Source organism: Acomys russatus, chromosome 23 (genome assembly GCF_903995435.1).
Source record: "Acomys russatus chromosome 23, mAcoRus1.1, whole genome shotgun sequence".
Lineage (NCBI taxonomy): Eukaryota > Metazoa > Chordata > Mammalia > Rodentia > Muridae > Acomys > Acomys russatus.
Window position 1 is genome coordinate 31,483,357 of NC_067159.1, and position 21,081 is coordinate 31,504,437.

General features: G+C 43.4%; 2 protein-coding genes across 2 annotated transcripts in view; both read right to left on the reverse strand.

Moving 5' to 3' along the window:
- The window catches only part of Lrit3 (leucine rich repeat, Ig-like and transmembrane domains 3), a 25,644-nt gene extending 19,165 nt beyond the window's left edge, over window positions 1–6,479 (reverse strand). Inside the window, exons 1-2 of the mRNA XM_051165575.1 lie at window positions 6,265–6,479; window positions 2,603–3,075 (exon numbers count right to left, since the gene is read on the reverse strand). Coding sequence (XP_051021532.1) covers window positions 2,603–3,075; window positions 6,265–6,464 — 673 coding nt within the window. The 5' untranslated portion in view covers window positions 6,465–6,479. The remainder of the gene's footprint in view (window positions 1–2,602; window positions 3,076–6,264) is intronic.
- A 2,071-nt stretch (window positions 6,480–8,550) lies between these two features.
- On the reverse strand, window positions 8,551–18,976 carry Rrh (retinal pigment epithelium-derived rhodopsin homolog). The gene is made up of 7 exons (XM_051165782.1): window positions 18,649–18,976; window positions 13,399–13,589; window positions 12,342–12,441; window positions 11,660–11,813; window positions 10,663–10,831; window positions 9,547–9,725; window positions 8,551–8,693 (listed from the first exon to the last, which is right to left on the reverse strand). Exons 1-7 carry the CDS (start codon window positions 18,752–18,754, stop codon window positions 8,579–8,581), a joined length of 1,014 nt encoding a protein of 337 aa, XP_051021739.1. The 5' UTR covers window positions 18,755–18,976; the 3' UTR covers window positions 8,551–8,578.
- Between the last annotated feature and the right edge of the window lie 2,105 nt (window positions 18,977–21,081).

Below are 21,081 nucleotides of genomic sequence, written 5' to 3' on the forward strand. Positions count from 1 at the left end.
CCAGACGTAGGACTTGGAATAATGGAAAATCTGGTTTCTAATATTGTAGAGGAGACAGCAAGGTATGACAGAATCAATATACTGTTTCAGGATATAAGCAAAAGGTTTACTGCAGTTTCTGGTGTTCAGTTCTCTCCTGTGTTGCTCCCAGAGGGGATTTTCTATTTTGATTTAGTCCTATTCCTGTAATCCATTTCAAAAAGGTTGGGAGAATCATTGAACAATTGGGAAAGTTGCAAGTGGATATGGAGGGGGTATGAGAAGCAAGAAAAGGGGGGAGGATGAAATAGGAAAATCAGAAGTGTCACTCATTTCTCTTTTTTTTGAAAGGATTGCAGAGTTGGCTGTGCAACTGAAGAGTTTGCGGGTAGAGGTGGAAGTACTTGTGAACTGAACAGCGCTGCTGGAAAAAGGAAAACAAAAGGATCCAGGCCTGGTAACCCGAGAGCTGATGTTCCCCAAAATTTCAGGCCTGCCCTGCTCCATGCACTTTTGGTGTCAAGTTCCCAGAGCACCTGGGCGGGCTGGAATACCAAGAGGAGCAGAAGGCTGTGCAGGGCGAGAGGGTTAAAAAGAAACAGCACAATTCAAGAGAAAGGATTCATCTTGCACAAACTGAGCTGCCAGCAGAGCAGCTTTGGTGAACAGCTTACCACCAGCAACTCTCCCAGGAGCCATCAAGAGCCTTGGATATCAAAACGCTCAGTTCTTCATTTGTGGTAAATTTGGTCATTTGAAAAGAAATTGTGACCAAGCTGCTCAAAGCCTCAGAGCTCAAAATGACCAGTGCATTAAATCTGAGAAATACCGAATGTTCTACCAAAGAAGCAAATGAGCCATTTCTGGCAGCACTAGGTTCTTGGCAAGAATGTCTAGGCTTCTGGGGGTTTGCAGACACTGGTAAAAGGCACTCAACTAGTAAATGCAGGTCCAAGAGGATCACAGGAGGAGGTAACTTCTTGTTGGGAAGCAGGTTTGGGGCCCTCGCTCAAGGCTCAGCAGCAAAACGCACAAGCCATTACACACAAGAGCAGCCAAGAGTTACCAGGTTATAGAAGAAACTATTGATCCAAAATGTGCTTGGTTCATTGATAATCTCCTTTTAAGAAAGCAACAAGTCTCATTTATATTAGAGAAAAGGGCCACTTTTTCAGACTAAAGGGGGAAATGCAATGGAAGTTTTGGTGTCTTTAAAAACTCAGTTATGTAAACGTTTTCGTTTAACCCCAGGTGTGGGCTATGGGGCTGAATCGGCTTGTCCACAGCAGCAGACTATTTGCCTCTTGTGGGCTCTTGGAGGGGCTCTTTGCCAGATGCAGATAGTTTAACTCTGAGGACTTCTTTTCCCCCCACCCACCTCCTGGTTTCTGATGGTGCAGTTTGAAGAGAAGAAGAAGTGGGGATCCCCTGAAACAAGGAGCTCTCCTGAAACAGAGGTTGGACTTGCTCCAAGGAACTCACCGACCCTAACCAGCAGGAGTAGTCTAAGAGAATTACACCCCTCTCCCCAGCACCCTTCTTTATCTCCCACCTAACGTTGGGGTGGTGGAAGGGATTGGAGTGGAGAAGGGAGAAAGATATAAGAAACCTCAATACATTAAAATAGATTAAAATACATGCCTACACGTACTCTCTTGGTTTTAGTTTAGTTTCACCAGGAGCATATGCATTTTTACTTAAAGCCAATACTGGCTCCATGTTGGCCCCATCTCAGTACTCTCTTATCAAAAATTTCAAATGTGACTTTTGTTTAATCTGCAATATATTTCAATTCTTATTTGAGAATGTGATGCTGTCAGCAGTGATACATGACATAAACTTAACATCTGTACTGCCTTTTCCTTCCCAAAGCTAATGTGTCATTTTACTAACCAAGCACCTAGGGATTCTTTTCAATTTTCTGAGAAAAACGACCTCTTCAATGGCCAGGAGGGCATAAGTTGGGAACTGACAGTATGGTCTTGATGGGTGAAAAGTATAACATTTTAGTGAGTCAAACTGATCAAAGCTTCGGTCTTCTGTCTCTTATAAAAATAGGAAATACACCCTGCCCACGGACACTCCAGAGAGTGGCTCCCAAGCCCTGGCCAGGGCAACAGTGAGTTTCCATTTCTTTTGATGTAATGAAAGCAGTGGTACCTTGTCCACTACTGAAGTGTGTGGATCGGTGTGATCACGTGAGCACGGCAGGTTGGTAAATTCTCTCGGCTTGAGAGCAGTGTCACTCGGTTTGGGAGGTGCTTTCTCCCCATGCCTTCTGCATGTTCACATGCGCATACATGCACTCACATGTGCAGCCACTACATCTTATTGGAAAAACAGGTAAGCAGGTGTAGACTGATTGAAGTCATGGGCGGGGGCTGTGTGGCTCAGTAATATATATGCTTATATACTTAGCAGGTTCAAGACTCTGGGTTAGATCCTCAGTTAAACACACACACATGCATGCACACACACACACACACACACATGAGCGCGCGCACACACACACACACACACACACACACACACACACACACACACACACACCCCTACACACGAACCCTGAAACTATGCAAACAAGGTATCTACACATAAGACACCCAGAAGCTTGGGAGCTTACCAAGAATAATTCTCCTCGGTGGAAGGTCCAGACTTCTAGAAGGTGTCGTAGCTAAATGGGACCAGCTGTCCAGGAAAGCTGGTGGCAGTGTGGTTAGTCTGTTGCTTGACAAATCCAAGTAGGTGAGGTTCTTCAGATATCTGCCCGCTTCATTTGGCACACTGGTTATTCTGTTATTGTGCAAGTCCAGCGTCCTCAGGTGGGGCATGTCCAGCAGAGACACCCAAGGGAACACACTCAGAGAATTCCCATCCAAACGCAATTCATGCAGCTGCCTCAGGTTATAAAAGCTACTGGTTTCTACGTTGGCCACTGAGTTGTAGGTCAGCCAGAGGTACTGCAGCTCCACCAGGTAGTAGAAGGCCTCGGCGGGGATCCTGCGGACCACGGTCTTCTCTATGCGAAGCTTCACGGTGTCCACCGGGAAGTTTGTAGGAAGTTCGTTCATATCCAGGTCGTTACACAGCACCACCCTGGTGTCACAAGAGCAACGCAAGAAGATCTACTCTCCAAAACTCACTTTAAAATAAAGCCTCACTTGAAACATGTGTCAGGTTTTTACTCACTACTAGTCTTTTACAAAATATTTGTTTAGTCTAGGAAACCTATTTATTAATGTCAATGTCATTGTCGTTGTCGTCATCATCACCATCATCATCACCATCATCATCACCATCATCATCACCATCATCATCACCATCATCACCAATCTCCTTCCTCATCATCATCTTAGTAATCATTAGACTGCACCATACAAAAATGGCCATTTCGTAGTAAAACATTGGTCAGATATGAGGAATTTCACGTGTTCGATGGATATGGATGGAGGTTTTTCATGGTAGGCTTTAGAAACATGGGTCACATCCATTTCTTTATTAGTCATCAGAGCTTTCCAAAGAGACAGATACTGGGTAACAGAAAAAAGCTGAGCACGTTCCCCCTTTCCTGTGGCCAGGGACTCTACTTCCCCAGCCAGATTCACGGTCCTATTGTCACATTGTCACACTATGATGATTGTTTTAAATGGATGTAAAATTATCTGTCTTCCTGGCACATAAGCTCATAGTCAGCATTTGCTGCTGAAAACCAACAACCAGTTAAGGATCTAAAATAATCTATGGCCCCCAATGGTAGACAACTGCTCCATGTCATCCAGCTCATGGAATTCTACAGAACTCACTTTCAAATCCATGCCTGCTCAACTCCAAAGTGAACCTCTTTTTTTTTTTTTTTTTAATGACCAATGTTAAAAGAATCCTCTCAAAGCCATAAGTTGGGGCTGCAGGTTGTACATCAGTGATGAAGTGTCTGCCTAGCACACACCAGCCCCTTTGTTAGATTCCCAGCACTTCATAAACCAGGCATGCCACACAGCAGTCAGGAGGCAGAGGCAGGAGGATCCAGCACTCAGGGTATCCTGAGGCATACATAAGGAGTTCCAAGCTAGCCTGGGCTACATGAGTGTCTGTCTTTAAAACAAACAAACAAACAAATAGATCCATTTATAAGAGGACCACTTATGGGGGAGGGGCAAACGTCCACGCATTTCTTTCTCCCTAAGGAATAGACCAGAAACCAGATATATTTCCTTTGGTAGTCTCTAACTGGAGAGCCCTTGAAGAAGTCATACTCTGGACTTGTTTGCTAGCACGAATAAAATAGGGTAGAAAAAACCATTCCAATTGTAGTTTAAATATGAAGAATCTCAAATCTTTGATTTGTTCTGGTCCGGGGAAAAAAAAAAAAAAAAACAAAAAAAAAAAACCTAGCCATTTATCTCCCACATCCATCTGAATTGCTCAAAGTGAATACGCAGTTTTGAAAACAAACAAACAAAAAAAAAACAATGTGGGGCTGGAGAGATGGCTCAGTGGTAAAGCGCACTGCCTGCTCTTCCAAAGGACCAGCACCCACATGGCAGCTCACAGCTGTGTGTAACTCCAAGATCTCACACCCTCACACCAATGCACACAAATTAAAAATAAAAATATTTTTTAAAAAACAATGTTTAAATTATGATTTGTAACAAAAAAAAAAAATGACCATCAAGTAAATAGGTTGCAGTAGGCTGGTGAATTAAGAAACAAAGCAAAGCAAAAACTAGCCCATAATGTAAACAGGGGCAAGCAGTGTAAAGCCAGGAGGCCTGGCAGTGGCACTGCCTTTCTGTTACTTTAGAAGGCCACAGGGAACCTTGAATGGTCTTCTTAGCTCCTTTATCACAAATTTCGGTGTCACTTCGCACCAGAATGATACAAGTTTGCACTCCTTACATAAGCATTTCAGAGTGATACCATAGGAAGAAGCCAGGCTGCCAGCTGGAGCCATAGCACCTTGATTAGCTTGGTGACTGCATCACAGGGTGCTGCGGCCCAAGGCGAGCCAGTCACTTGACCCTGTGTGGTTTTGTCTCCTCACATACACATGACAGGTATTGAACTAGAATCCTTTGAAAGGTCTAATCAGACATAATGTTCGTGGCTTTTTGTAAACCCACCACACTGGGACCACCATGGAGAATAGGAAATCCCCCTGGCCATCAAGTGATGTAAATCCTTGGGAAAACAGGCACTAACTAGTTCTGTTGTTGTTGTTTAATTTTGGGGAGATTTTATTTTTTGTTTGTTTGTTTGTTTCTTTTTGTTTGCATTGCATTGCATTTTACTTCTCAGGGAGTGTCTCAAAAGGATACCAGAGTTCGCTAAATAAAAAGATTCTAAATTTTAATTGTATCATCATTTTTATTACCATCATCATCATCATCACCATTGTCATCATCTTCATCTCATTGCTGTGCTGTGCTGTGATATCATATGTGTGTCCTTAGACATGCCAGGCATGTGCTGTACCATTGGGCTACATACCTCAACCATAATTATTCTTTGATTAAAGTTGTGTTGTTCTTGTATTAAACCTTGTTTCAAAAGCTCATTGTTTATTTCAACTAGCAAAGTCACAAGAATCCATTTATTTTTTTTAGTAAATACTCTCAAACAAAACAAAGTCACAGAGTCTACCATGTTTGGCTACTAAGAGTTCTGTTTTATATTTGCCTCTGTGTAAGAGGGTTCATGTGCATCATAAACAAATTATACTTCTTACTATGTTAAAGCAACATAGAGACTTAACTTCTAATAGGGCCTACAATATCTGCAACAGGTGCTGTATTCCAAACATCTTTACTTTCATAAATTCCATTTAAATTAAAGACAAATAAACAAGTTATTAACTTTACCAACTTCACTCTTTTCCTTCTACGACCAGCTTGTTAGTATGGGGGGAAGGTCTGACAGCAGACATTACGGACAAGCCTGCAGCTCCTACCCAGCCTCACTCACTTGTGCTTTCTTGAACAAGCCTGCTCCCATCCTACCCTGCCGCCACACTGAACACAGTTTGATCTCTAGAGAAGGGTGTTTTATGGAGCCTTCTTAGAGGTAAACTGTTGCTCACAACTAAAAAAAAAAAAAAAAAAAAAAAAAAGTGGCAGTGAGCAAACAGCTAATAAAAACTGAACCAAGTCTCATGAATTTAAACTTCCTCTGATTTTTAAGGAATAATTTGCCTTCATAAAGTAAGGCTGGTCTGTTTGGGTCCTCTTTTTTTTTTTTTTTTTTTTCCCAGGACAATCAGAGCACTTACTAGCAAGGAGCGGTGCATACCTTGATCCTGAGCCGTCATTTCTGCCGTGAAAATCACAGGTGCACTGAGAGGGGCAGGTACAGCTCACTCCTCCCAGGAAGCTAAGCACAAGGCACAGATGTGCAAAGAGCCGCATAGCTCCAAGTGGCCCTCTGAAGAGAAGGTAAGGGCCAAACCAAGAGCATGAAGAAGCTGGTGTGCCACGAATGCCCACCGGCATTCAGCAGCAGCAGCAGCAGCAGCTTAGCCGGATTAGCCAAGAGCTGCAGTTACTTAACCTTCAAGTGTCTTACAGGGGACCTGTCCACCCAGCCTTGGAATATGGGCCCAGTCAAGTAACACGCTCGCTAAGGAAAGTGAAAACCAAACCCACCAGGACAATTTCAATAGGTGCCCATGTCGAGATTTGTAAGGTACTTTTCCTATAGATGGAACTGTCACTATAGCTTAAAAACATAGCCAGTTTGCTAAGGATCTCACCATCCTGACCTAAGCTAAAATGTCCAGTGGTTTATTTACACATATATCCTTCCTTTTACTTTATATTTCTTCACCAGCAAGGGTGACTTTAATTCAAATTTCCTTCAAGTAGTTACCAGTGTTGTCCTGTACCGCTCATCTCTCCAAAACCAAATAAGCTGGGTCCGTGCCATCACCATTACCGTGCTCTCCAGTCCACCCTTGATGAGTCAGAGCTGCGACTCCAGTGAGGACTCCAGTGAGAACTCGTCCCCAGTCTCTCCCAGGTCATCTCAGTATGCGCAAGATTTGCCCGAGGGTGGTCATTTCTGAGGAAGCCACACTCAGACTCCAGGCAGCAAGAACAATAAAGGTTAAGCTGTGAGTGGCTCAGGAGATCAACAGATTACATGGGATTTCCTGGTGGCTGTGGGGACAAAGGGTTTAGAGCCGGTAAGAGGGGGGAGCTGGAGGCTCTGGGTGGGCACCAGTGGTTATGGTCCCAGTGAGCAGCCTTGAGGCTGCAACCTCCAATGGAATACACTGATACCCATCCCTACAAAGCTATTTGTATTGAAGTGTTCCCAATTTTGCATCTATGAAAGTGAAAAAAAAAAATTGATCCAGGCATGGTGGTATACATTTGTAACCCCAGATATTGAGATGCTCGTCACCAAGTTTGAGGCCGGTCTGGGCTAAATAAGGAGACGTTGTCTCACAAGAAAAAGTTAAGTAAAAAAATTTGAAACAGTTTAGTTGTCTACTTCTAAATAATGGTATATTGTGCTATGATCAATAGTCACAGCCATAGCCAAGCACAGTGGCGCACGCCTGTAATCCCAGCACTTGGGAGGCAGAGGTAGGTGGATCGCTGTGAGTTTGAGGCCAGCCTGGTCTCTAAAGTGAGTCCAGGACAGCCAAGGCTACACAGAGAAAGCCTGTCTCAAAAAACCAAAAAAGGGGAGAAAAAAGTCACAGCCATTGAAAATGACAAACTTTGAGTCTACAAATGCACTCACGGAGTGCCCGTGTGACAGACAGAATGAGACTGTGTGTTAAAGATACAACAAAAGGCAAAAATACAAAAAGCCCCACTCTGTGTGAACTTAATTCTAGTGACAGACATAGGAAAATATATTTTCAGAAAAAATGTTAATTTAGGGGCTAGAGAGATAGCTCAGTAGTTCAGAACTTTTTATGTTCTTGCAGAGGGCCTGAATTCGGTTCCCAGCACCCTCAGGTAACTCACAACCGCCTGTAATTTCAGTCCTAGGACAACAAATGCCCTCTTCTGGTGTCTGCAGGCAGCAGGCATACACTATGTAACAGGATGCCCAGATGTCATACCGCTATAAAGTGTATATATGCCACAGACTGGCATGACAGCAAACAGTTGGGTTTAATGTTTGAATTTTTTGTTTAAATAACATGAATTAATAAAAATCAATAAAATTTGAATTTGCATAGCCAGAAATGACAAATAACTCATTTCAACAATTAATTATTGAGGATTATAATTTTTTATTAAATTACTCTAATATTCTAGTACCTGTTTCTTGTCTAAAAGAAAACTTAGTCAAGTTATAGTTCATCAATGCACTGTAATGTGTGCCTTCTAAGGAGAAAGACAAGAGACTATAGGTTTGTGCCCCTGAAGTCATCAAGGCAGATTTAGCTACTCGCTTATCCTTAAGGACATAGTGAAGGCTCTACAGCAACTACTGCACAAGTGGAGTTGTGCTGGTTGTAAGGGAGGAACCTGCAGTCCAATAAGGCAATAGTCTATGTCTGTACTTGATCTAAATGGGTTTATATTTTAAATAAAATTAATGTATTACAAAAAAAATGTTTGGTGGTGTATTGTTTTCTGGCATTTCAGATTCTTGCAGGAGTTAATGGGCTCTGAGGCTTATGCATCTGTAGAGAACTTGTCTCAGGCACTGCTTGGTGAGGCTGGCATTTAAACATGGCAAACATGGCCTTCCGAAACCTGCGAGAAGCAAGAGAATATGCATTATTCTATAATGGCATGACACTTTTAAGGCATTTTCAATTATGCCTAAAGAGTCACTGCTGTCAATAGACATTTCTAAATCAATTACTACACCCAACTTCAACATCTCCAATTAAGAACCTTTATAAATATATAGGACAGACAGTTAAAGACTAATTTTGCACCACTAATGACAAACGTGGAAGATATCTGATAGCTCAATCAATCGCTATGTATGTTTAAAATGACACATCAGCTGCCGAGTGCAATGAGTTATTTGTTTGAATTGGGGATTCACTTTTCACAGGTCTGGTCCTCTGTGCAAAGGCTGGTTGGATTTGAGGGCACTTGAGAATAGGTGCTCTTTCCCAGAGACCTTCCAGCAGATTCTGACCTCGTGATACGTCCTCTGGTCTCCTTCTGTGCTCCACCTCCTCCTAAAGTCTGTGTGTATCCACAGCGAAAGCTGTTCTCTCAAATCCATGCATTACCACACACATTTACACAGACATGCCAGGAGCACTCTGTGATCTACGAATATTTAATACAGCAAGTTGTTTCATCACCCAGTAGTAATAGAAAACTAAACTTCACCCAGGAAGTCACCCAAGAAGGGACAAGAACTTCTCCGTTACACTCCATGACTGGCCACTCCTGGTACATACACAACTATATTACCCACCGAGAGACCATCACTGCCTTGTCTACTCTTCTCTTTGGAAAACACTATTCCATAGACCTGGGTGGGATAACCACTCAAACCCAGCCAGTCAGTGACCAGCCAGGAACTTTCCATTAATGTTCTTTCTGCATTATCGTTTTATTCAGAAACATGAGAAACACTACTTACTTCTTGTTTGCAGCCACATAAATACAGGGGTTGTAGAAAGTAGAGGATTTTGCAAACAGTGGAGCTATGATGGCCATTGAAGGAGGAATCTTTTGTGGGTCCCCAAAACAAGCCCATAAACACACAATGGAATAAGGGGACCATGCCAGCAGAAACATCAGTATCATTATCACGGACATCTGCAAAGAGATGATCTCCATCACCAAGAGGAGCATCTAAAAGGTCTGCATGAGTGAATCATCTGCAGCAGCGTGGAAGTCTACATTAGAATTTTGTTGGTCGCATAAAAGAAGCTGGGGCTTTGCCTTCAGTGTTCTTCATTTTGGCTCCTGAAGTCATCTACGATAACAAGGGCCTTGCAAATGGCTGTGTCAGCAACATGTGGCATTGTGTCTAAGAGTGCTACACACTTGCAAAGAACATCCTTTCATTCGGTGCACTGGGGAGAGCACACGATGCTGGCGTCAAGCAAAGATGCTCCCAACCCCTCTCCAACCCACTTCTAGTTCTACCGACAACGACCCACCCCCATCATTATGTGCTAATCTCAGCCAAACAAACGTTCTGAACTCAGTCTGGAAGCACAGTCCTCTCTTAAGGTCTGCGGTTCTAACAGTAGCCATTCCGCCGAGTGGGTGGCAGGTAGACAGTGTGAAGAGGAGCCCTTTGCGCCTTGTTTATATGATGAAGGGAAAGTCTCTGCTCACAGAGCAACCTGACCAGGGGCTATCAAGGCTCTCAGGGATACGGGACGGATCAGCTCCAAGGAGAAGACAAAGTGAACCATATGTCTGGGGTGTTTAAACATACCAAAAGGAGAGAGGCAGCCGTGTAATGTAAGCAAATACTGGACCAGGCTGCCAGATAAGAAGGGAGAAAAGTCGAGGGGAAGGTGTGAGCACGGTCAGTACCAGGCTTGGCAGGAATCCTCACTGTCCAGGGATCGGTGCTCACAGAGCCAGCCAAGGAGCACCCAGGCACAGTATCCATCAACACAGGGACAAACCACAGCAGAAAGAACAGGGGAGTAAAAATTGAGGGAGGCCATGGACCTTTTCCACTGTGTATATTTGAAGCTTTATTACCAAATACATTTCAAGGACTTTGACCTCTCACCTTTGTTACTTCTGCCTGGTCTGTCCAGTGTCCATTCAGTTGTGCAGTGCAGTTACCAGCAGCGTAAAGTCTCATGGATCGGGCAACATGGTAGTAACAGTAAAACATCACTGTCAAGGGCACAATGAAATTCACCACAATAACCATCATGGTGTAAGACACAAAAGAGCTGGAAATAAGAAAAGATAATCATGACGACTCATTGAATGCCCTAAGTGGGAGAAAGGGGAAGAGAAAATAATTGCTAGAAATAGTGAGTCATTTCATTGTTGAACAGTTTAGGAAGAATGCTTGACCTATATTTCATAGTTCACTAAGACCAGTAGCCTCTAGCCGATGGACTAGTTCCTGCCAGCCAACTATCTTTGTAAATAACATTTTATTAAAACACAGCCATGCTTATCATTTACATAGTGTTGATGGCTGCTTTCTCAGTGCGATGGCAGCTGAAGTGTAGCCTGAAGTTTGACTCTTTACTGAAAGATAGTTTAGAGGACTCTTTCTGTTTTGTTTTTGAGTCATCTTTCATTTCCCTCAGTGAACTAAAGGGCCCTCATTTCCATGGAAAGCCTCGAGGAGAATCATTAACTCGCGGTGAATCCTTGCAGGGACCCTTAAAATGTGCTTGGATACCAGACCACCTGGAAAAGACGGAACAGAAGGGGCCTAGTTTCAGTTAGGACTGCCTGCTCCCCAGCTTCACCAACCCTCTTCCTGCTGTGAGCCCAACTGTGAGATGAGTAAACAGAGGAAGAGTGTTCCCATTGCTGCCTTCACAGAGGAGGACAGAGGAAGGAGTGAAAGGTCAAAGAAAGGAAACAAAGGGAGCCAGATGACCTTGACCTGCAAGCAAGCACAATCCACTCTTGTGTTTGTCTCCCACTCACATCAAACCATCACTACCAAGAAACACAGTCTATATAAGGAACACTCGCATGAGCAGAAGGGTCAAGAGATGTCTACCTCAGGAGCATCTGGTTATATACGCATCTCTTACGTATCATTTTTCCGCCAGTTTATGGTACAAGTAGCCCCAGTAGGATCTGGGGCATAACTAGCCCATCCCATGATGGGCATCAAAGCCCAAAATAAGCCATTGACCCAGGCGCCCAGGATCATGCTGAGGTAAGTGTTGGCGGTCATTCTTCTTCCTGTTGGGAAGCACACGAAGCATTAGTGTTGTTCCCAGTGACAGGACTCACGCAGCCCTGTGATGACGCGACACAGTCATTAAGCACATTCTCTACAAAGCGCCAAAGAGCACTCAAAGCCTGGCCGTGGGGCTTCACATGCCGACAAAAACAGCGATCGGAAATCTGAGTGATAAAAGTGTAGATGGTGCACAGGAACAAAAGCTTTGCAGGCCAAGGAAAGCAACCCATGTACAAGTCTCTGAGGCTGAAAGCACCTGGCCAGTACCCAAAAGTGAGAGTGACCTTGGACGAAGCTGGAAAGGCAACCAGGGCCAATCCTGCGGGGCCTTGAAGGGCGCCTAATGACAATTGGATTGTATCTTAAGCGTTCCAGGAAGCCATGAGAACTCTCAAACAAGGAATTCTAGAGAAATAAGACTGAGCCTGATTATAAGCCATTACACTTGTACTTTAAAATGAATACATGTTGAGTGGCTGTTATATAATGAAGGACTTCATTGAAAAGGACAAGAAACGTGCCATTACCTACATCAGGACAGCTGATGGTCAGGTACCGGTCCACAGCTACAACTGTGAGTAAGCCAATGCTCACCATTCCAAACAAGATATTCAGTCCCGCATAGACCTAAAAAATCAAAATTGGAAATAGTCTGCCATTCCAACAGTCTCCCATGAAACATTTGCACATTATTGTGTGTGTATATACATATGTGTGTGTGTGTATATATATGTGTACATGTGAGTACATGTGCATGCCATGGTACATGTGTGGAGGTCAGAGGACCATTTCTGGGAGTTGTTTTTCTCCTAACAGTGTGGGTTATAGAGAATGAATTTGGGTTGTCAGCCTTGCAAACAGCAAGCATTTTTACCCGGTGAGCCGTCTTGCCAGGCCTAATCATCTGCAGTTTTGCCTCACTGTTAGAACACATTTCAAACACAATGAATGTTCATTCGATGGAACAGTGGAACAAAGGTTATGGGCACAACCAATCACTTTTGGACTGCACTTGAGGCCCGCTTCACAGGAAGGACTTCAAGCATGATTCTATAAGCCTTGTCAAAAGGAAGGAATCTACCACTGTTGTCTTCCTAAATGGGCATATGGTTAGACTGTCTTCTAAACAACTGTTTATGCACACAGATCACTACTACCCTATGCCATTGGCCAAAGAAACTTCTCTCTGCAATAGACAGCAGTTAGTGCAACTGGTCAAAGTGCTGAGAATAACTGAGTGCTCAGCCTTAAAAGGAACATTTTTACCAATCCCTCTCTGAGAAAAAGCTCAGGGAACATGACAAAAGAGGTGGCAGAAAGGATGTAAGAACTGGAGAGTGGGGGTTGCCAACAAGCCCCAGTCATCTGCCTGTCTCTGCTTCTCTCAGGCTGGGAGTAAAGGTGTGTGCTGCCATGCCTGGCTTTTCCATACATGCTGGCCTCCTAACTCGGGTCACCGTGCTCCTACAGCATGCACTTTCCCCACTGACCCGCCACCCCAGCCCCAGTTGGGATTTTTAAGACATTTAATTTGAATCTGTTTGCTTTACTTCACGTTGTTTTCATTCCAAAGATCTCCAATACCTGACAGCCTGCATATCCAAATTTCCAACTTCCGTGCAGATCTGAAGCAGCGGACATGGGATAGCCAATGCTACTGACCCCTATATCAGTGAAAGCCAGGTTAATAATCACTGCATTCGTGGGTGTCCGCAGTTCCTTATACCTAACGAAGATGCCCAGAACGAGAATGTTGCTGAGGATGCTTATTATACCTAAGGACACACACAAAAGCATCATTATTTAATAAAAATGAAATAATTGAGGTACTTCAAAAAGGATAGCAAGTCCAGCTTAGTCCTTTGGTTTGAAGAGGTCCCGCTCTTCTTACAGCTGTAACGTCTTCTGGTAAATAATAATATATTAAAACACAAAGAACCTGGTGACTGCAGAAGCCAGCATTGAAGGCTGGCTCAAATGTCATTACCATCGGCCCCTAAATCCCCCTGTAGCTTTCATGACTCCAATGTGCTGGTTTTTAGGATACAAGAATGGCCAGCCACCCTCTCCGGTTGCTGTGACTAAATTCCTCTCCCTGTGTAGTTTGCTTTCTCAAGGTTCCGCCAGCATTCCATCCCAACAGCAATTCTGTCACGTTTTATATGTTTTATTTGGCTCATTACCATTAAGCACATTAAGCACATAGTATGTAAGATCATGTGACTATCCCAGTATTTCTTAAAATTAAACATGTCAAAATTGAAATTCTTCATTCAGCACATGCATGCATGTGCGTGCACACATGCACACAGAATGCATATTGCAATATTTGACCATTCAAACATGTCCAGCCAGACTTCTGGCTCGCTGGGATGCCACAGGTGATAGCATTCTCAGCCTTGGCATCAGAACTAAAGTTACTAATCAGCATGCTAGTATGGCTATTGACAATAAGAACTATCATCGAGCCAGGTGGTGGTGGCACACGCCTTTAATCCTAGCACTCAGGGAGGCAGAAACAGGCAGAATCTGTAAGTTCAAGGCCAGCCTGGTCTACAAATCAAGTCTAGGGCAGCCAGGGCTACACAGAGAAACCCTGTCTCAAAAAAACCTAAAAAATACACACACACACAAACACACACACACGTGTGTGTATATACATATATGTGTGTGTATACATGTGTGTGCATACGTGTGTGTGTGTGTGTGTATGAATGCTTAGTGAGAGATCCTGTCTCAAAAAAGAAGATGGAGAATGAGAGAATAAGACACCCAATGCCAAATTCTGGCTTACACTGTGTGCAAATGTAGCCAGATCACGGGGTAGATGCAGGCCACCGTCAGGTTCCAATGGTGGAGGTAGCTGTGAAAATCAACTTCAGTGGAGAAGCTGGAACCATTACTGGACTTGTCTCTAGAAGAAAAGGGAACTGTGTTTCCCATGAAGAGAACTGCTCGATGAGCAATTGCTAGCTATTGTCCAAACCAATGGAAATAGTAGCCAACACCAGCTCACAGAAGGACCAGCTAAGTAAGGACTTCACTATGTCTTGGTGCTTCCATCAAAACCTCTTCAATCCCCAGTCTCTCTCCTCCACATGGCTCGTACAGTGTGCTTGCTTCACCAAAGAATAAGCAACAGCTCTCCTATAAGCTTCCGTACTGGCAGCACTTGAAGAATGAAAAGCCCAGCGTTTTAAACTTGATTGTCTGGGCTCTCTGCCCTAACCTGCTGTTGTCCTCTTTCTGCACATGTGAAGTAAGCCACTGTCCTAGCAGTGTATACATCGAGCTGCAAATCTTGTCTGCATATTTTTCCCACTTGAAACATCCCGTGCTGTTCCTCTGCATATTCAAATGCTAGCCAATCTTCAAAGTTCAGGCCAAGCCCAATTTAGTCTCGAAGTTGCCTCCTACCCACAGGAGTCTATATTATTCTCCCTGTATTCCAAAGCACTTGCTTATATCTTTTTTGTTTCTCTCCTCCTCATCCTCCTCCTCCTTGCTGTCCTGGACTCACTTTGTAGACCAGGCTGGCCTTGAACTCAGTGATCTGAATGCCTCTTCCTCCTGAGTGCTGGGATTACAGGTGTGTGCCACCACGACCAGGCTTATCTTATTCTTATGTAATTTAGCTGTTATGCTGTTCTAGCCTTATATACCCCATGTGCCACACAGCAAGTTTTAATAAGTGGAATGCAATAAAACTCCAGTCAGCTCATTTCTACTATTTCTTCAAGCACATTGACAGCAAAGTTGGCAACCCTTTAGATCTTGTGAGTTAATGGGCAAGAAATACCATGGGGGTGGAAAAAAAGAAGCACCTTACATCTGAAAATCCATAAAAGATTAAACATATCAATTGCTGTCTAGCAAGTACTCAGAATAAAACAACTACATTGGGGGGGTCTCCTATATAATGTGAGTACTACACAAATAATTTACCCTCTTTCTCTGTTTTCTTTAGCACTGCACTATTTCCCTACTGGTTGTAGGTGCTTTCCAATGCGCAGACAGTAGTCCATCAGTCTAAGTAGCCCTACTCTGGCCCCTCTTTGAAAACACTTTCCCCTGGCCCAGTTCCTGCAGCTTCCCTTCCATTTCTTCTTGGTCTACCTGATAACCTTTCTTCAACACTACCATACTAAATGTGTATTTCCCAACTCTCTGTCCTAGACCCCTTTCCTTCCTGATTTAACATTCTGAGTGGTTTCACTGCATCTGAGATTGGTGTTGAAACACTCAAGGTGACATTGTGCAGCTGAACTCCGGACATCACCTCCCGCCTCAAACTTGTTCTTCCTCAGATGCGTTCCTATGCTGGTGTACCTCAATCATTGATTGGTAGCATTCCCACCCCAGCCCCGCCTTGGAGTCATAGTCAATTCTCCCTCTTCTTTCTCGGCCCCAGATCAAACCACCAATTCTACCTTCTAGCCCTTGAATGCATCTATTTCTTTTGCTTCCACTAAGTCTCCGCTGCTCCGACCTCAGGTCACTGCAGCAGCCTACTGGTATGGTCTCTTAGCTACCATCTCAAAACATTTCTCAAAGGCAGATCAGATCATAGTGTCCCTATTTAACCCTTCAGAAACTCACTGTAGGGTCTGTCACTGTCCGATACTCATCTTTTCAGGCAATGTCTCACCACAACTTTACAGCTGACCCATGATGAATCATTGCAAATCCATGCATTTATTACACTCTTGACCCTCAGCTTTAAGCGGTGGAAGAGAGAGTGCTCAACTAATACTAAATTAACTTAATAGCACACTAAATTTTAAAAATGTCTGTAGGGAGAGCATATAGAAGCTCAAATCCAAATGAAGGATTAAAAAACAAGAAGTTAAATCTAATGGGCTGTAGAGATGGCTCGGTGGTTACGAGCACTTGCTGTTCCTCTGGAGGACCTAAATTCTGTTCCTAGCACCTGTGTGGGCAGCTCATAACCACCTGTAACTGCAGCTCCAAGGGACCCAATATCCTCTTCTGGGCTCTGCAGGCATACATGTGGTAGTCACTCACAACACAGGTAAAAATAGATTAAATTCCAGCCAAGCCAGGCATGGTGGCAATGCACCTGTAATTCCAACACTCAGAAGGCAGAGTCAGGAGGAACATGGGTAGAAGGCCAGCCTTAGCAGCAGAGCTTGTTCCCGGCTAGTATAGACAGTACAACAAACTGGTTCTACATTTTATTAAATAAATACATTTCTAAAATAAATAAACTCTACTATAAAAAATTCACATAGGCGCTCTTTTCCTCCAAGTTTTAATTCCTATTTGGGAGCTCAAGTGTTGTTTGTTTGTTGTTTTCTGAAGGAGGAAAATGAGGGGATGGGAGAATGGGAGATATTGACACCTACAAAGTGCACAGAGGCTAGATGCGCTTCCTTCAGCTCCTCTACAAAAACACAAAGATTGCATGCTCTGATGTTTCCCAATAAAACTGACCCGTGCAATTATATAAGTGAGAGGGCTGACAAAAAAGGCCTCTGTTCAAAGCCACGTAGCCACGCAGAAGTGTTTGGAAAATGTCTTAAGCTCTTCATCTGCACACATTAGGGAAACAAAGCTAAACAGCAGCTGCAAGACTGTCTTAGGAAATTTCCTTTGCATACTAATCTTGTGACCAGTTTTTTGTTTTGTTGTTTTGTTTGCTTGCTTGCTTGTTTGTTTAAGGCAGTCTCACTCTGTAGCCCGGGTGTTTCTGGAATCCTCAGAATTCTTATGCTTCAGCCTCTAAAATGCCACATCAATGTTGGATTCCCTTGTCACATACACTTAACTGAACCAAAACCTGTACACAGTGTCTCCATGTAATTCTGGAAATGTGGGCCCACTTTTTGCTTTTAACCACATAGAAGTATTTAAATGAATTAGTTACTGTAAAAGGAAAGTGCTATCTATAGCCCAAGTCAACTGTGAGGTAAAAACTAAGCAGCTGTGAAGGAGGCACACGGAGATATATTTCTCACTCTTTTTAGAAACATGCTTGAAATTTTTCATAAAAGCCAATCCAAAAAGTAACAAGCCCAATATAAGCTACTAAAGCTTGCCACTGCCTATACAGTTTGAGATTACGTGTTTGCTGATTATAAAAGGCACGCCACGGATAGTATTTGTCATTTCTCTCACCCTCTTTCCTACAAACAAGCCTTGATCTCAGTCTGATATTTGCACCAGCAAAAGCGTATTATCAACAGGCACCCCTGTCCCTTAGGTGCCTTGGCGTCATTTAATATACTCTTCATATCCCAACAGATCCTTTATTGTTATCTTCATCTTACAAATGAGAACATGGGAGAGGAAACAGGGGAATACTCTGTGCACACTTTCAAAGATCCGGAAGGATGACCCCGCCCAGCTCCCGCTTACCGTGACAGCCTGCTGCTGGAGCTCAATTTGCATACCGTATCTGCATGGTCTTCCCTTTTTAAAACTTTAGCTTTCCCTCCAGCACCTCTCACTTTTGAACTAGATTCTATCAAGAAGAAAACTGCAATTTATGCATGAGAAAAGTAAATGATACAAAGGCATGCTTTTACCATGGGGCATACTTTGCTCATGAATCTAAAGTAAGAACCAAATATATAGATAATTTTTATCTTAAAACTTCATTTCACAGAAACCTTTTCTTGTCCCTCTTTGCTCTAATTATCAAAATCTCCCATGCTAAGAAGCAGCACTCAAAGTGCTTTTGTTTGTTCTTTTATGTCCATTTTCTCTGATCTATACGCCTCCCCTTCATGAGCTAGCCCACCCTGCACACTTGTACCCAACACCTCTACTTTCTCCCACCTGAGAAGCGGGTAACTGAACAGACTCCCATACCTGCCACGATCAGGTAAGCTGCAACGACACTGTGTTCAGTCTTTGAAAAGACGGAACCTTCATTCCTCGAGCCTGAACTGTTAGAATCCAAAGTGGCACTCAGCATTTTGGAGAGTCAAGGCCACCTTCGGAGCAGCCTTTGGCAATGGCGATCAGTCAGGAAGGTTCTTTCAGGACAAATCATTTCCACTTCTAGACCTCAAAGAAAAGCTTTTCACAGAAGCCATCCGTTAGCACATAATTAGGTTAAAGGGGAAAGATTTTCATTTCTAGAACGAGGGAAAATCTCCTTAGTAGAACAAAGAGAAATCCCAGCCACCACACATCTTAAGCACTGTAGGCTCCAGTTTTATAAGCAGATTACCAAGCAAACATATCCTATTCAAGAGGAAAAAACAAAAAACAAACAAACAAAAACAAAAAACAACCAAGGAAACAGCTTGGGAGCTGACTGAGCTCATCCCTGCCTGAAATCAAGCATTCGCCTTCATCTTCCATAGCTACTCAGGTAAGGACCACATTTCTGGACTAGGGCTCAAACTGCTACCCAGTGGTTGTGTTCCTTCCTGCGCGTGTGTTCTGTTAAACAATTTGAATCCAGTATTGACTCCCACACTTCCACACTTGCAAACCTCTCCATGAATGGTGACAATAATGCCTGGTGTCATTTTTTTTTTTTTCTCGAGGTTTTTGGCATTTCTTTCATTTCAAACAAAAATGAGGTTATCTACTATGTGTAACCAGTATGGCTGTCTCTGTAACAAAGACCCATGGTGCAGCCTTTCCCCCTAAATACCATCCCATCAGTCCGAGTCTAAGCATATAGCCACATGACCCATGGCATGGAGACATCAATCTCTACACCACCTCAGTAACTTAGCCTACACTTCATGTTTAGTCAGCCAGTTTATCAAAAACAAGACAGTCCTAATAGTATTGTCACATAAAAACCTACTATAAGCACGCATTAAGATAAATGGGCATTCAACTACCTTTTAACAGTAAAACATAATGCTCAGTCAGAACTTCAAAGCAAGGCTCAAATGTCACCAAATTTCAGTGTGGCGTGTGACAGAATCAGTACAGTGCCACATGTGTTCATCACCCTTTCACTAACGGGGTCTTTCTGGTGGCATGCTTCAGTCTAGGGTACCTTAAAAAGTACTTCTGCGAGCCAGGCATGGTGGCACGCGCCTTTAATCCCAGCACTTGGGAGGCAGAGGCAGGCAGATCTCTATGGTCTGCAAAGTCAAGGCAGCCAAGACTAACACAGAGAAACCCTGTCTTGAAAAACCAAAAAAAAAAAAAAAAAAAGAGTCCTTCTATTAGGAACCTGAACCTACCATGTAAATCTCCTTAGTATTTTGAAGTTTGAGAGGTGGGTTTGACTTTGATTAGAATTGAAATATTTCAACAAAAACCCAGACTTAACAAGAGGGATGATACAGAAATGTTTAACGACTACATGGTGTGTGCAGGTAAAAGGAGAAACCACACTGAGCGCAGCAGTGCACTCTATAATGCCAGCACTCAAGGCCAGCCCTGGCTACACCGAATTTGAGCTGTCTGGGATATGAATTCCTGTCTCAAATAAAGCAGACGTTAAGAAGCGTGCAATCTCCAGGTGGTTTGTATACTGACGTCTACAATCCTTCCACCTCTGTCATTTAACAGCTCTTGTTAATGCTGCATCTGTGCTTTGGTGCTAAGGCTCTTCACATGCTGACGGTGTGACTGATAAGGGCTGGCCCCCTTAGGCTCATGTTTGGATACTTGGTCCCTAGTAGTGGAACTGTTGGGAAAGGATTAGAGGTTTGCCTTGCTAGAGGGTGTCAGTGACGGCTGGCTTCAAGACTTCAGAAGTCCATGCCTTTGGCACTTGCAGATCAAGGCATGAGCTCTCACCTGTCCCTGCCACCATGCCTGTTTTGCCCTATGTATGACAGCACTAATTCCATTAACCAAAATGGGCGGAACTCATAGGCACAATTACATGCTACTAAGACAAGCACTCAAGAACAAGCCGACCATGCTACGAGAGACTCAGTGAGAAGTACCAATGAGGAAGAACACTGCAGCTGGTGCCACTCCATGCCGAGGTAGCCTAGCTTGCTGTGGAGTTTATTTTTGACAGTACACTAGCAATGGAGACCAAAGCCAATCTCATTTACAACATCCTACCCAGGAACTAGCTCATATGATAGTCAAATATTTACTTAAATATTACATGTCACTTTCACATAAAAAAATTTTTTTTCAGAAGACTTTTAGTCAGCAACACTTAAATTTCTATTCCGAAGTTTGCACATGAACAGAACCACTCAGCTCTTTTTCTTTTGTTTTTTTTCCGAGACAAGATTTCTCTGTGTAGCCCTAGCTGTCCTGGACTCTTTGCAGACCAGGCTGGCCTTGAACTCACAGCGATCCACTTGC